The 13,903-nt window shown below is 40.9% G+C and overlaps 2 protein-coding genes across 5 annotated transcripts in view; one reads left to right on the top strand and one right to left on the bottom strand.

Annotated features, from left to right (window-relative positions):
- Positions 1 to 13,903, top strand: part of LOC135089240 (uncharacterized) — a 32,568-nt gene that overhangs the window by 16,120 nt on the left and 2,545 nt on the right. For all 3 annotated transcript variants that reach the window (XR_010261425.1, XR_010261426.1, XR_010261427.1), the window contains one exon: positions 281 to 357. The gene's annotated coding sequence lies outside the window, so the exon portion shown is untranslated. The remainder of the gene's footprint in view (positions 1 to 280; positions 358 to 13,903) is intronic.
- LOC135089236 (protein piccolo-like) lies at positions 872 to 11,912 on the bottom strand. 2 transcript variants are annotated; one of them, XM_063984628.1, is made up of 2 exons: positions 11,576 to 11,912; positions 872 to 9,878 (listed from the first exon to the last, which is right to left on the bottom strand). In XM_063984628.1, exon 2 carries the CDS (start codon positions 9,854 to 9,856, stop codon positions 2,705 to 2,707), a length of 7,152 nt encoding a protein of 2,383 aa, XP_063840698.1. In that variant the 5' UTR covers positions 9,857 to 9,878; positions 11,576 to 11,912; the 3' UTR covers positions 872 to 2,704. The 2 variants fall into 2 exon arrangements, with proteins under 2 accessions (XP_063840698.1, XP_063840696.1); XM_063984626.1 differs by lacking the exon at positions 11,576 to 11,912 and adding an exon at positions 10,821 to 10,967.

Below are 13,903 nucleotides of genomic sequence, written 5' to 3'. Positions count from 1 at the left end.
TATTTATCATTACCTTGGTGTATTTGCTTTCATGCCTTATGATGTAGTTTCTGTTATATTAATATGTAACATTCTCTTTCTCTTGAATTTAGTACATTTTTTATTTTGTGTTTAGTGATACATCCTATTTTGTGTTTAATATTTGTTTTTCTCATGTATTTGATTATACAATATTTATTTTAGGTGTTCTTCCTAATGACAGTATTCATGCTTCTCACATGTCTAATGAAATTTGTCTCATGATGTAACATTTGTTTGAGAATTGTGGTTTCTCTTCCAGGTTACATAACTCTCTTCACCTACTTTCCCTGTATACTGGGAACCCTTGTGCTGGTAACCATCAACAGGACCAAACAAGTAAGTCACAAGCAGATAGAGTATTTGTAAGAGGAGGTCTGCTACAACAGAAACACCTAGGCCCATATTATTAAATGACTCATTGCTTGAAGAACCTTGTCAGGTAAATTGTTGCACCAATGCTGAGCTTTGTAGGAGTGATTGTTCCTAGCAAATCATGAGTGAAATGGGAAAGAATTACTTTATATGATCCTCACACTACTTCCATTTATGCCTCAGATTCAGGTACAGGGAGAGTACAGGTGTAGCTTTGTTTAGTTTCATAACCAGTTACAAAATTTATGCTGACATGTGACTATTTCACTTAAGTAGAGCTTAGTTGGGATGGCTGTTGATACAATAGCTTAAGTTATGACAAAGAGGGAAACAGAAACCAGCAAAGATTTTCAGAGTCTACTAAGAGCCAATATACTGATTAAAATAAGGATGAGGCCAAGTAGAAAAATGCCTATAATCATGCAAAGGCTAAGAGTAAACATGCATGTATAATTCCTGGATGAGTAAAAGGGAGGGGAAATATCAGAGGCATGACCTTTTATTGAACAACGAAAGTCATATACAATCAAAATAAATAATTGCCATCGAAATGAGTAATATTAACATCCAACAGAAATGAAAACTAATCTTCAACAACAGTATAAACATACCACTGAATTATGGGCATGATTTTTGTAAAGTAACAAGGTTTGTGTAAAATATATAATTGTCATAAAAGTGAGTGAAATCTTCAGAAATTCAACTGTCAAGTGAAATGAAAAGTGTAAGAGAATCTTCAACAAAAGTGTCACATTGAAAACAGACACCATACATGTTTATTAAGTAAATTTTGCAATCAGAAAATATAATTGCCTTAAAAATACATAAAATCATCAGAAATTCAACAATCATCTCAAGTAAAAAGTATAACATACTCAACAAAAGCAACTTCCTAAACGGCACACAACAAAACCACACACCATTTGTAGCAACAAGAATATGTACGTACATTTGACTCTGCCACTTGTATTTCCACCTGAGAGGACTGCATATACCAGGGAACAATTACATATACCAAGGGGAACAATTACATATACCAGGGGTTCTCAGCCTTATGCAAGCTGGGGCCTCCCAAAGCTGGTTCAATGCTGTTGGGGCCCCCTCCTCCCTGTGCCACCCACTCAACCCCTTCCCCAACTATGCCACCATAGATAGAATCATACATAGATAGATTGCCCTTGGCTAGGCTATTATTGTATTGGCCTACACTATTATTATTGTTATTATTACTATTTCTTTTCCCACTCCCATCCTGTGCTCACATCTCCCCCAGGAGAGTGTCCATTCTCCCTCAGGTGGGTGGTCCACCCCCCCCAGTTGAGAACCACTGATATACTGTAGCTTGTACTCCTTTTTGTGGTGGCAAGTGAGCCTAAATGCTGACAGGCATAGGGCTCAAGACAAAAAAGAATGACAAAAACCATAAACACCATCTTGTATTTCAGATATTTTGACAGGAAGCAAATATCATTAATAGTTGTCTAAAAGTAATATCATAATAAAAGACATAAAAATAAAATGAAAAGGTGAGAGACAATTAGGGTACACTCAAATATTTACGTATTTTACCCATCATATGTTACTTTTTATATCTGTCATTTTATTACATACTTTTAGATCATTGATGACAATGTACACTTCATACAAAGCCTTCTGAAATGTATAATGATGCTTATTACAGCTCTCGTTGTTCTTTTCCTACTGAGGATAAGACTTATCAAGAATATTCTCAAACTAGTTCAAAGTACAATTATACATTATGTTGGTACTAAAAAAAAAAAAAAAAAAAAAAGCCTACTAACCACACTATCACAGGATGCAGTCTGGCCTGTCAGTGGGAAAAATAATACACATACACATAGCAGACCTGGACTGTAAATTTTTCTTATGAGCAAGATTTGTCTTGAATATAAAATATTGGAATCATGTGAGAGATAAGGCTCAGCAAATAACTGCCAGTCAAAAATTTCAGCAACCTAAAAGAAAAAAAAAAAAAAAGTGAAAAACAGATTTTGATTAACATTTCATCCTTTGTCATTGGAGGATAAAAAAAATAATTATAAACAGAAGCCCTCTCCAAGAAATGTTAACATGCACGCACACATGCAAGCACATGCACGTGTACACACACACACATACACACACACATCCATTATACTTAATTTGGATTAACAAAACACATCTCCACAAAATCAAATAAAAAAGAAAATCCACAACAAAAAAATTTCTTGCAAGTACTGAACCTGAATCCATATAAAGTAATGCACAGGTAAGCTAGTTAGCACACCTGTTAGGTACCGCACAGCTTGTCTCAGGTGCGTGCCGTGAGGAGACGAGCACGGTGTAGGCGATAGGAGTGAAGTCTGTATTTGTCGACCTTTGCTTGCATTATTGAGGGTGTTGGACGTACAGTAGTGGAGGGTGTGTTATGTGGGTGTGTATACTTGTGTGGTGTCTTCATGTACATGTCTGCAGTGCCCATTTGTATATGTGAGAAATTCCTGTGTATACGTGAGGGTGTAAAACGTACAGTAGCAGCTTTGTGTGTATATTGTGGGTCCCTGTACATATCTGGGATATTCATGTGTATCTTTGGGGTACTCATGTATGCATGTGTGTGGCTCCTTTGTGTGTGTGTCTCTGGGGTTTTCATGTATATGCTTGGAGTGTTGATGTGCGTGTATGTGAGGCTTGTGTGTGCGCATGTTTGGCTCATGTGTATGTAAGGGTTGTGTGTGTACAGGGTGTTCATGTGCATGTGTGGGGTGTTTATGTAGGCATATGGAAGGTTTACATGACCGCGTGGAGTGTTTGTGTACATGTGTAGGCAATTCATGTGTGTATGCATGTCTGTGTTCACCTGTGCCATGTTAATGTTGGTATATGTGGGGTTAACATCCATGTGTATGTGGCGAATAGGTGTGTATGTTGAGTTTGTATGTGTTTGCTTACAATTTGGTACAGTGCCCATGTATATATGACCAGTGTATGGCTGTGTCAGATCTGTGTGTAGTGTCTGTGTAGGCAGGTGTGTGTTGCGTTTAGTGTTGGTGTGGTCAAATTGAGTTCTTTTTGATTGGTGTGTTGGTGTCTCCTCAGATCTTTCCTCTTTCCTCTTCTCTGGTATACTCTGTCTCCTCTTCCTCTTACTTGTGTTGATCTGGTTGTTGTGGATTTGTGAGTCTTTGTTCATGTTTCGTGTCTCCCTCTGCACACTAGGACACATTTTTTCCTCTTTGTTTAGTTTCTTCACCACTCTTCCTTCCACCTGGCTCTGTTTCCCATCCATTTTTGCCTCCACATGCTGGTTTTGTTTACTTTCCAGTCTTTCTTCCATCTGGCTCTGTTTCCCATCCACCTTTCCTTCCACTTGCTGGCTTTGTTTACTGTCCAGTCTTCCTTTCTGGAGCTTTTGTTTATTTTGTTTTTTAATCACTCTTCCTTCCACTTTCTGGCTTTTTCCATCCATTATTTCTTCTACCTGCTGGCATTGTTTCCTTGCCACCCCTACTTTCACTTGGTTTTGTCTCTCATCCATGTTTCCTTCCATCTGCTGATTTTGTTTCCTTGCCACTCTTCCTTCCACCTCGCTTTTTTTACCATCTACTTCTTCTACCTGCTGGCTTTGTTTCTGTATCACTCTTTCTTCCACCTGATTTGGCTCCACATTCACTCCTTGTTCCATCTGCTGCCTTTGTTTCTCAACCACTTTTCCTTCCTGAGGTGGTTGTTTATTTGATTTCTTCACTACTCTTCCTTCTATACACTGGCCTTGTTTTCCAACCATTTTTTGTTTCATCTGATGACACTGTTCCTTATCCTCTTTTCCTTCCAACTTGTTTTGCTTTCCATATATTCTTCCATCCTGAGGTATCTGCTGATTTACTCTTTCATCCTTCTCACTGTACTCTTCCCTCTTTCCCTTCCTCCTCTTTACACCACAATAGGTCACAGCCTTCTCCCTGATGTCAAAGTCCTCCAGATCCTTATCCTTTTCTGAAGACACAGGCTGACATGAACTTGGCTGTGGGTCTTTGTCTGCTGCCTTCCCATCACTTTCTGTAGCTGTGTTGCAACTCTTATTCATTGCTGCCTCTCTTGATATGTCATAATTGTGAAGTTTGGCAGGGGATAGCAGGGGAGAGGTATCAGGGAGATGGTGTAATTTGCACTGTTGGTTCTTAGTTATTTTGCTGCGGGACATGGGCAAAGATTTTAGTGCTTGTGAGAGTCGTGGAAGGAAGGTCATTATGTTCCCAGGTGTTGGGTGCTCAGGTTCCATTAGCTGTGTAGGTGGTGGTGTGGCAAGCTGTATGTTTCCAGAGGTTTGGGATTCAGGAGAGGCAGTGCATTGCATTGTCTCTTGGTCTAACTGTAGCTTGTTGAACAAAGTGTCTACCACCCAAGTGCCTGCTGCTTTCTTCTTGATGCTAAGCCCCAGCCTGGGTTGGGTTGTAAGTTTATATGGGATCTCAGCCTCTAGTTTTTGAGAGATAAAGATTCCTTTGTTGTCAAGTGCACAGTCTTTGTTCTTACCTTTATGAACACAGGGATCCTTTTCTGTTGTCTTAGGACCATTCAGGCTGCCAGTGTTGGTGAGAATGCTTGAAGAAGTGGAGGTAGATAGACAAGGCTTGTTCTCATTCCTCTCATCCTGTATACACTTTGCCTTTGTTTTCCATATGTCTAGTTTATCTGCATTTCTTAACCTTACATCTCTTTTCCTCACAGCTTTTCTTGCCTTTACTTTCTTGAATTGTGCCTCTTCAGCCTTTCTTGTGGCATTTTTAATCACTTTGTCATTAATCCTGACAATGATGACTTTAGGGCTCAAGACTATCCCCCGGTGACGTTCATGTACTTCAGGCATTGTGCTTATGATGTCATGTGGCTCAGGACTGCCAGCTCTGGATGGGGTGGTTTGTTTCACTGATGGAGAATGATGCTGTGATTGAGAGATCTTCATACCAACTTCTGCCATAGCCTCTTCCCTTGTCCTTCCAGAATCTTTATCCTTTAGTTGAAGATGCTTTTCACCACCAGTTTTGCAGCCTTTCTTGCATTCATGAAAAGCTGATGTCTTTTGAATAGTGCAGCTTCTTTGTGAAGGGAGCACTGTTCCTTGACTCTCTCTTGAATTCACAAGCAGAGGACCATCCTCATTCTGCAGTGAGTTCTTGTTCTTGTTATCTTTCCTTAAAATATTGGGGTTATAACTCCTTTTTCTTTTTGGTGAGGATTTGTGTTCAAGAGAGGAGGCATGGTGGGAGATAGGAAGTGATCCCAAGCCTGCACTTTCAGAGTCACAGTTGTGTTTTCTCTTTCTCACTAAAGACTGTTGTTCACTCACTCTCTGACCTATAGGTGCAGCTTCCTCTCTCACCTCACAGCCTTCCTGCAGTGTTGCCTTTTGTTTTTGTGTATTTGGTGGTGGTACCTGGTTACCTGCCTTGATGTTTCTAGGTAAGGTCATGTTTGTTCCTTCTTTGTTCTTCATGGGCATAACACTGTGGTACTCATCTTGTGACATCTTGTGTGAAACTCTGCCAAGAAGCTCTTCCTTTGCTGAAGTGTTAAAGTTTTGCCCTTCCTTCACACATCTGAAACTTTCCCTGATCCCTGGCAGAAACTCTAGGGAGGCTGCATGAAGCTTTGTCCTATACGGGGCAGCCAGATGTTCCTGGGACAGTGGTAGGCATGTCACAGGATGTAGCTCCTTAGATGTGCAAGGTGCTGGAGATGACATGACCACAGGTAAAAGTTTGCTTGATGTTTCCTTCTCCATTTGAAGAGCAGTGGCTGCTGTGGCAGGGCAAGACATGAGTGATGACTGAATGGATTTTCCTTCTGATTCATGTAGTGTCTTAGAATTTGTTCTGTCACCAAATTGTAGCTGAGGTGATATCATTTCAGCAGCCCCAGCACTGTTGAGGGAATGACTTGGCTTCCTTACGAGTTGAGTCACTTTTAAACCTTTTGTTACAGTACCATTTACCACCTGAGGATTCTGTGAAGGAAAAATATGTTGTGTTGGAGACCTTACTAAAGGCTTAGCTAATTTTGGTGGTTTTAGTGGATGCTTGGGTAACACCTCAGGCTTTACAGAATGTCCAACACATACAGGAGGCTGCAGGGCAGATATGGTTGGCGATGAAAACTTATCTAAGGTTGAACATGATGGCAAAGGATTTACTAAAGATGTTATTGGTGTCACAAGTGCTATGGAAGGCTTAGCTGATGTCACTGCTTTTAATGGAGGCATAGATAACACTTCAGGACTTACAGAATATTCAGCACACAGGGAAGGTTGCAGGAGAGGCATGGTTGGTGATGAAAGTTTGTTTAGGACTGAACGTGGTTGCATGAGATCCCTTGAGGTAGCTGCTGGTGCCACAGAAGATGGTGCTGGTGCTCTTGAGTCAGTAGATTTGACTGGCTCTATGGGTTCTGAATCTGACCTTACTGATGTTATAGATGTTACTGATACTGGTTTCCTTGCATCAGTGGAAGACTGTACTGACACTTTATGTGTTGTCAAGGCCTCCTTTCTATGACGTTTTATCACAACCTTCACTGGCATTCCTGACATTATTTCCTTGGAGTATTCACCTGGACTCATGAACTGCTCGGGAAGTCCTCTACAGGTCTCAGGATTCAGTGATTTAGCTGCCAAACCCGAGTGCTTTTGTGTCACTTCTGCTGGTGCATGAGTATTGTGGTTCCTGGAAGGTTCAGGTGGTGCATTCTGGTTCATGGAAGGTCCAGCTGGTGTATTCTGGTGTTTGGAAAGTATGGTTGGTGTATTCTGAATTTTGGAATCTCCACCTGTCTTATTCTGGTTTATGGAAGGTTCTGCTGGTATTATCTGGTTCTTGAAAGATTCAGCCAGTGTTCTCTGGTTCTTGGAAGATTCAGCCAGTGTTCTCTGGTTCTTGGAAGATTCAGCCAGTGTTCTGTGGTTCTTGGAAGATTCAGCCAGTGTTCTCTGGTTCTTGGAAGATTCAGCCATTGTTCTCTGGTTCTTGGAAGATTCAGCTGGTGTTCTGTGGTTCTTAGAATGTCTGGCTGGTATATTCTTGTTCATAGAAGGTCCAGGTGATGTATTCTGGCAATTGAAAGGTCCACATGGTTTATTGTTATTCTTGGATGGTTCAGTTGATGTATTTTGGTTTTCAGGTCCACTTAGTGTACGAGTATTTGGGTTCTTAGATGGTCTAGCTGGTGTATTTTTCATGGAAGGTCTTGTTGGTGTATTTTGGTTCATAAAAGGTCTAGTTGCTGTGTTTTGGTTCATGAAAGGTTTGGTTGGTGTGTTTTGGTTCATGGAAGGTTTGGTTGGTGTGTTTTGGTTCATGGAAGGTTTGGTTGGTGTGTTTTGGTTCATGGAAGGTTTGGTTGGTGTGTTTTGGTTCATGGAAGGTTTGGTTGGTGTGTTTTGGTTCATGGAAGGTTTGCCTGGTGTGTTTTGGTTCATGGAAGGTCTAGCTGGTGTATTCTGGTTCATGGGAGGTTTAATTGTTGAATTTTGTTTCATAGAAGGTTTGGCTGGTGTATTCTGGTTCATGGAAGGTTTGGCTGGTGTATTCTGGTTATTGGAAGATCCACCTATGTTATGGTTCTTAAAATTTATAGCTGGTATATTCTGAGTAACTGGTTCATTTCTTTGCTTGGAAGGTTTTGCTGGTGTAGTCTGGTTTTGGTTCTTGGGAGGTCCTGGTTCTGTGGCATTTCTCCAGTATGGCCCAGTTGATATCATGGTGCTCCTGGGAAGTCCAGTTGTTGTAATGTTGTTTGTGGAAGCTTCAGCTGGCATAGTGTTACTCCTGCAAGGTCCAGCTAGTTTGATATGACTTCCAAAAATTACAGGTGGTGTGATATTAGTCTTGTAAGGATCAGCTGGTTTTGTGTCCCTTCTGAAAGGTACAGCTGGTGTCATATAAGTGCTTGAATGTGCAGTTGGTGTGGTGTTGTTTTTGGAAGGTCCATCAGGTGTGGTGTTCTTGGGCAGTCCACTTTGTGTTACCGGCTGACTGAATGATGCGCTGTGCCTTACATGACCTTCTGGCACTTCAAGCTTCCCATGAAGCTGAAACATTGAAACAGATTTGTTTACACTACTTCTTGAAGTGCTTGCTTCACCTGAAGGCCTGGATACTGTGGTGAGATTCACTAAATCCTTGAGGGTGTTTGAGAACTCTAAGTTTGATGGATCTGTTCCTAAAGATTTCTCAGGGACTGTGTGAGAGGATGAATCATTGATAGAAGAGTGGTACACTTTCTCCACTGTAACTGATGGAGAGCAGAGCAATCCTTTATTGTCACCCTGAGGGCAAGGGTATGGCAAGGCCCTAGAGAGACAGTGCCTTAATTCCTTTCGCTTTTGCATCTCATGTAAAGTAAAACAGGCTATTTTGGATGGTTTGTTCCAGATCTCAGCTGATGAGAATCCTTTAAATCCATCTACTGGCTGGGAGAGGTTAAGCCTCTGGTTCTCACTCTCACTGGAGCTATTACTGAATGGTGGACTATCTGACAGCCTCCCCTCCATCAGATTCTTGACACTGGTGGGTAACCTCTGTACACTACGAGTGATAGCTGGAGAGCCAGAAGAATGGCATGATGCCATCCCAAGGGAAGATGTTGGTAATTCAGGTGTTACTACCATCCTTAATGTGGTAGTTCCCTTCCTTTGCCAGATGTCACTTCCATGCAATGCTGAGGGTGTCTTGTCTGAAGAGGTTGCTTGGGAAGGTTCACATCTGATATCCTCCTCAGACCCAGCCATTGTACTCCTAGTGTTGGGCTGCAGGCTGCTGCTGGTAGTTGCTTCCTTGAGTGCCAAAGAGGAAGGAAAACCAGTGCCACTTGCTGGATGCCTGCTGTCAGGCTGCAAAGAGGTAGATGTGTTGCAGTTTTTGGGATGCAAGGAAGGAACACAAGATACCTCAAAGGTTGGAGTCTTAGCTTGCCTCATTGTACCCACCACGCCACCTTCAGAACCCTTTCCAATACTATTTCTGCACTGTGAGGAGGTTCTGATCTTTGGGATCTCAGATTTTGCTCTGTTTTGTTCAGTGTTTCTGCTGTTCCTGTGTGTAGCTGGTAGAGATGTGGAATCTGCTGCATCTGAGAGACTTCCTGGGATACTTCTGGCTGTAGCACACTTCTGTTGAGATCCAACTGACCTGCCTGTTACGGGATCTCTTAAACGCAAGGTCCACCGCCCCTGAAGCAATTTGCGATGTGAGGACAGGGAGCTGGAGGGGCTGGATACTTGCTTGCTGTCATGTTCTTTGGATGGTGTGGTGTGAGGAGCAGACATCTTGCTTGCTTGTGGGTGAGTAGTACTCTTCACACCCACCCTCCATCTTGGTGTGACAGCCCTGTCACGAAGCCCAGTGCTGCAGGAATGCTTTGTTGTGTAAGAGGGAGCATCAGCCCTGTTTCTGCACCGCTTCTTCATGCCCTCCTAAACTGTCAAGGCCCTGCAGGGACAGCACAGGTCATACACCTTGCAGACACAGACAAGGCTGGACACATGACATGAAATACATGTGATAGAAAGATAGAAAGATAGAAAGTTTTTCACACATACTACTTTGCTCTAGTTTATCAGCTCATCTATACATCTGGCTATCAATCTGATTCCTGTTCCTGAAATCTCCCCTCCAAGACGACCATGTTAAGAAGTCTTCAGTTACTCCTGTTTCTGCATTCTTTTCTGTACTCATTAATCCTGACTCCTCCCATGACTATCTGCTTATATTATCTTACATACTCCAGTACAGTCCTCTCATTTCATAAGATTTTCCTCCTATACCCATTATATTTATTGTACTCATAGTCATTTTACTTGCCATCATTCCTTCTACATGACCAAACCACCTTAGGATTCTATGCTTGACATCCACATATATTTTCACCTTTACTTTGCTTGACAACTTGACTACACAAGCTTCCATCACTTTCATCATCCATCCTTTGCACACTACAGACATTTTTTTCAAGTTACTAATTTGTCCCACTTTTTCGTGACCGCCCCACTTCAAATAGAAAACTGATATTTTATTAAACTATTATTTCATTGTTTGTTAATTTTGTGGTGTGCTGTACCCTCACGCCAAATAATAAGTTTTCCCCCGCTTTGATACGCTTGTTTCACTCCCATAAAAGTGTTCTGTTGAAACTTCTTGATCTAAAATCCACATACACACATACGCACGGATCATATTATCTCCCGCTTTTAGCTCCAAAATATTTCGTCACTTTGGACTACATAGGCTTCCTGAAATTTGCCACCATCTCCCGCAGGCTGCACGCGGTGAGAATAGCAAGAATGATGGGTAATTGTCTACAAATCTTGATAATAGATGAATTCCTATGTAAATATGACCACCTAATTGTTACAAAAGGAAGCACAAACTCACTGCAGCTTGAATTAATGTAAGTGTTGACGCCACCAACGGCACCAAGCCAAGAAAATACGCGCCTTGCTGTGAATTTCGCGCGCTAAATCTGTCGTTAGGCATAAACAAAAAGCACACAAAGAAATTTCACGGGAAATGAGAGAGAGAGAAAAAAAAAAAGTGTAACCAATCTTTATCAAGAATAATCACACACAAGGAAAAAAAAAATGTTTCCGACTATAAATGTTTCTCATTCGAACTCCAAATCTCTATTTTTTTTTTTTTTTTTTTTTGCAATGGGAGCCAGCCATTCTCATGTAACAGTTTATTGATGCAAAATAAAATTTGCGTTTTAGAGAGACATTTTGTAAAATTAGGATACATGGTTACATAATAAGAAACTTTCGCCTTCAGTTCATTTTATTTCCATTTAGTTATTTATTTTTTATATATTTATTTACTTACTGATTTATTTATTTATTTATTCATTTATTTATTTATTTGTTATTTATTTATTTTCATTCATTTATTTTATTTCATTTTACATTTTTTTTTTTTTTTTTTACAATTTTTCACTTCATTATGAATCACTTATGCCCCGCCCCTTTTCAAAGCTTTGGCCATTTGTCTACATTTACAGTGAAAAAAAAAAAAAGCAGGCCGGGTCGCCATTTCCTATCTTCATAATAACCGCGCTAACTTTCGCTGCCTCCTCAACCCCCCAGATGGTTCACAAAGTTAAGAACAACATAACAATAAAATCATGTAATACTCACAAACATCTGGTTACTTATTTAAGGAAAGACCGGTCCTCCTGATCTTGCTTAGGCGTGTTGGAACTGAGTCGCCCAGATGCTGAAGCGTGGAGGCGGAGTCGTTTCCCAGGCGGCACGCAACTCAACCTCTAATTTTTCCACCGTTGAGGTGTCTCTTTCCCTCAGCTCCCTTTTCAAAATACTCCACAAGTTCTCTATACGGTTGAGGTCCGGACTGTTGCTTGGCCAGTCGGAAATATACTCAACCTCATTATCCTGAAGCCAGTTCTTGACGGAGTGTGCTCTGTGTGCTGGGGCCTCGTCATGCTGGAGAATCTCAGCACCACTATTAGCAAAGCGCTCCCCCAAGTGTTCTTCCAAGATGTTAAGATAAACTTGTTGGTTTACCATGACATTCTTCTGAAACACCACTAATGGCCCCTCACCCCCATACCCGAAAGCACCCAATACTATAAGGAGAAGATGACGTATCTGCGTCATTTAATTCGTCAATCTCAAAGAAATCATGCATTTGAAGCCTGCAAAAAAGAAAGTCCCTCGCTAGACAGAAGATGTTAAGTCATGACATGCTATAAGTTTATGTTAACTGTAGTTCAATGAATGCTTTACTTATGAAAATTTTCTTCCCAACACAGAGTTTGCCCGGGCAGGACAACGCCATTCGGGGGATTTCATAATTCTGCTATGAATACGTGGGTTAGCTTGTGATGGCTATGATTATAGGAAGTGAACTCGGTGGAACAAATGCAGATAGAAAATCTCTCTCTCTCTCTCTCTCTCTCTCTCTCTCTCTCTCTCTCTCTCTCTCTTACTAGTAAAGTGTACAGTACTCAAACCACACGCCCTAGTTAGAGCCTAAAGACATGTTACCGTTTGAAATCCACTTACATTCTCCTTTATCTGCGTATCCGTGCACTCTCTTCCCTCCCTTCTGATACCCTTCAACAATGACAATCCGTAGCTTTTCGGACCTGCTCCTCTTCGAAGCCTCGATCCTCTGTGGCCGCAGCGCTGTGCGTATTTACCTGTAGATCTCACCTGTCACACACTCCAGAACTTGTCAGCACCCAGAGCCACCATATCAACTCTCACAACACCCAGATAAGTGCTGTGTAATTACTGATCATGTTTTGCCATTTGGAGATATTTCAGCGGAACCGGGAGGAGTAGAAAAGTAGAGAAGAGGCAGAGCGTGAGTAGAAGTGAGGGAAAGATGGGATGTGAGAGGAAAAGAAGAGAAGCATAGTAGTGAAGTACGAACATCAGAATACAGGAATAAATCGAAACTTGCAAGAAGCCAATACGTCTACATTTGCTAAAAATCCCTGTACTCGTATTGTATATGCTTAGTTAGTCCACCTCTCCTCCCGATCTATGAATTTGCCTAATCTTTTAACTACTGACTGCATTATAAACTATAAGAATTTGATAACGGAGTCTTATATGAGAATCTATCTTGTACTAGCAAATTGATAAAGGTCTTCTAATCACCTATTAGTCCATTTGAGAACCTAATTATTCTTATCGCCTTGAAAACAGTATCTAACAAATTCATATCCAGCTAATAAAATAAAAGGGAAGGAAAGACTTTAGGGTGAAAGACGCGGTGGTATTTATTAATCATTAATAATTTACTAATTCGTCTGTCTGAAGGTAACTACTGAGGCCCTTCCGTACTCCACGCGTTGTGCACTCATAGGACCGTAACACTGAAACACAGCTACACACCGCCACTACTTTCAAAACCCCTAGTTGAAGCGACACGGGCTTGTAAAGCTATTTTTATGGTTGTAGTGACTAATAAACAACATCTCTATATTATTAATGGGAGAAACACTCTTAAGAGCCCGGCTAATTATTTCTGTGGCCTTGGAAAATAGCCGTGGTGAGAGAGCAAAGCGTTTCTGAATACGAATCATTTACTGAGAGGTATCAAATTGCTATACTTCTGTGGCGCTAATTATCGTTCAAAAATCTAAAGCTGTTCTACATTACAGTGCGTTGACAGCCACATCACAGTCTCGTTCACCTCCAAAATCATTAATATTGTGACTTTCTTGCTTTTGGTGTGATCGTTTATGTTTATCTGTGCTGCCCAGACAAGACTGATTAGTAACTACAGCGAAATTATTGACCAAACCATCGAGTTATTTGATTTAATTGTTTATTGTTATTATTATTATTATTATTATTATTATTACTATTATTGTAGTAGTAGTAGTAGTAGTAGTAGTAGTAGTAGTAATTGTTGTAGTAGTAGTAGTAGTAGTAGTAGTATTAGTAGTTAATGGCAGAAGTAGTAGTTAATAGCAGAAGTAGTAGTTAGTA

The sequence above is a fragment of the Scylla paramamosain genome, chromosome 32, assembly GCF_035594125.1.
Source record: "Scylla paramamosain isolate STU-SP2022 chromosome 32, ASM3559412v1, whole genome shotgun sequence".
In the NCBI taxonomy this organism is placed as follows: Eukaryota; Metazoa; Arthropoda; class Malacostraca; order Decapoda; family Portunidae; genus Scylla; species Scylla paramamosain.
The sequence above is the reverse complement of the archived record's forward strand: the minus strand, read 5'-3'. Positions and strand labels throughout refer to the sequence as shown.

What these genes read in the sequence shown, in the direction of transcription:
- LOC135089236 (XM_063984628.1), bottom strand. Translation starts at nt 9,856, where the DNA reads ATGAAGAAGCGGTGCAGAAACAGGGCTGATGCTCCCTCTTACACAACA.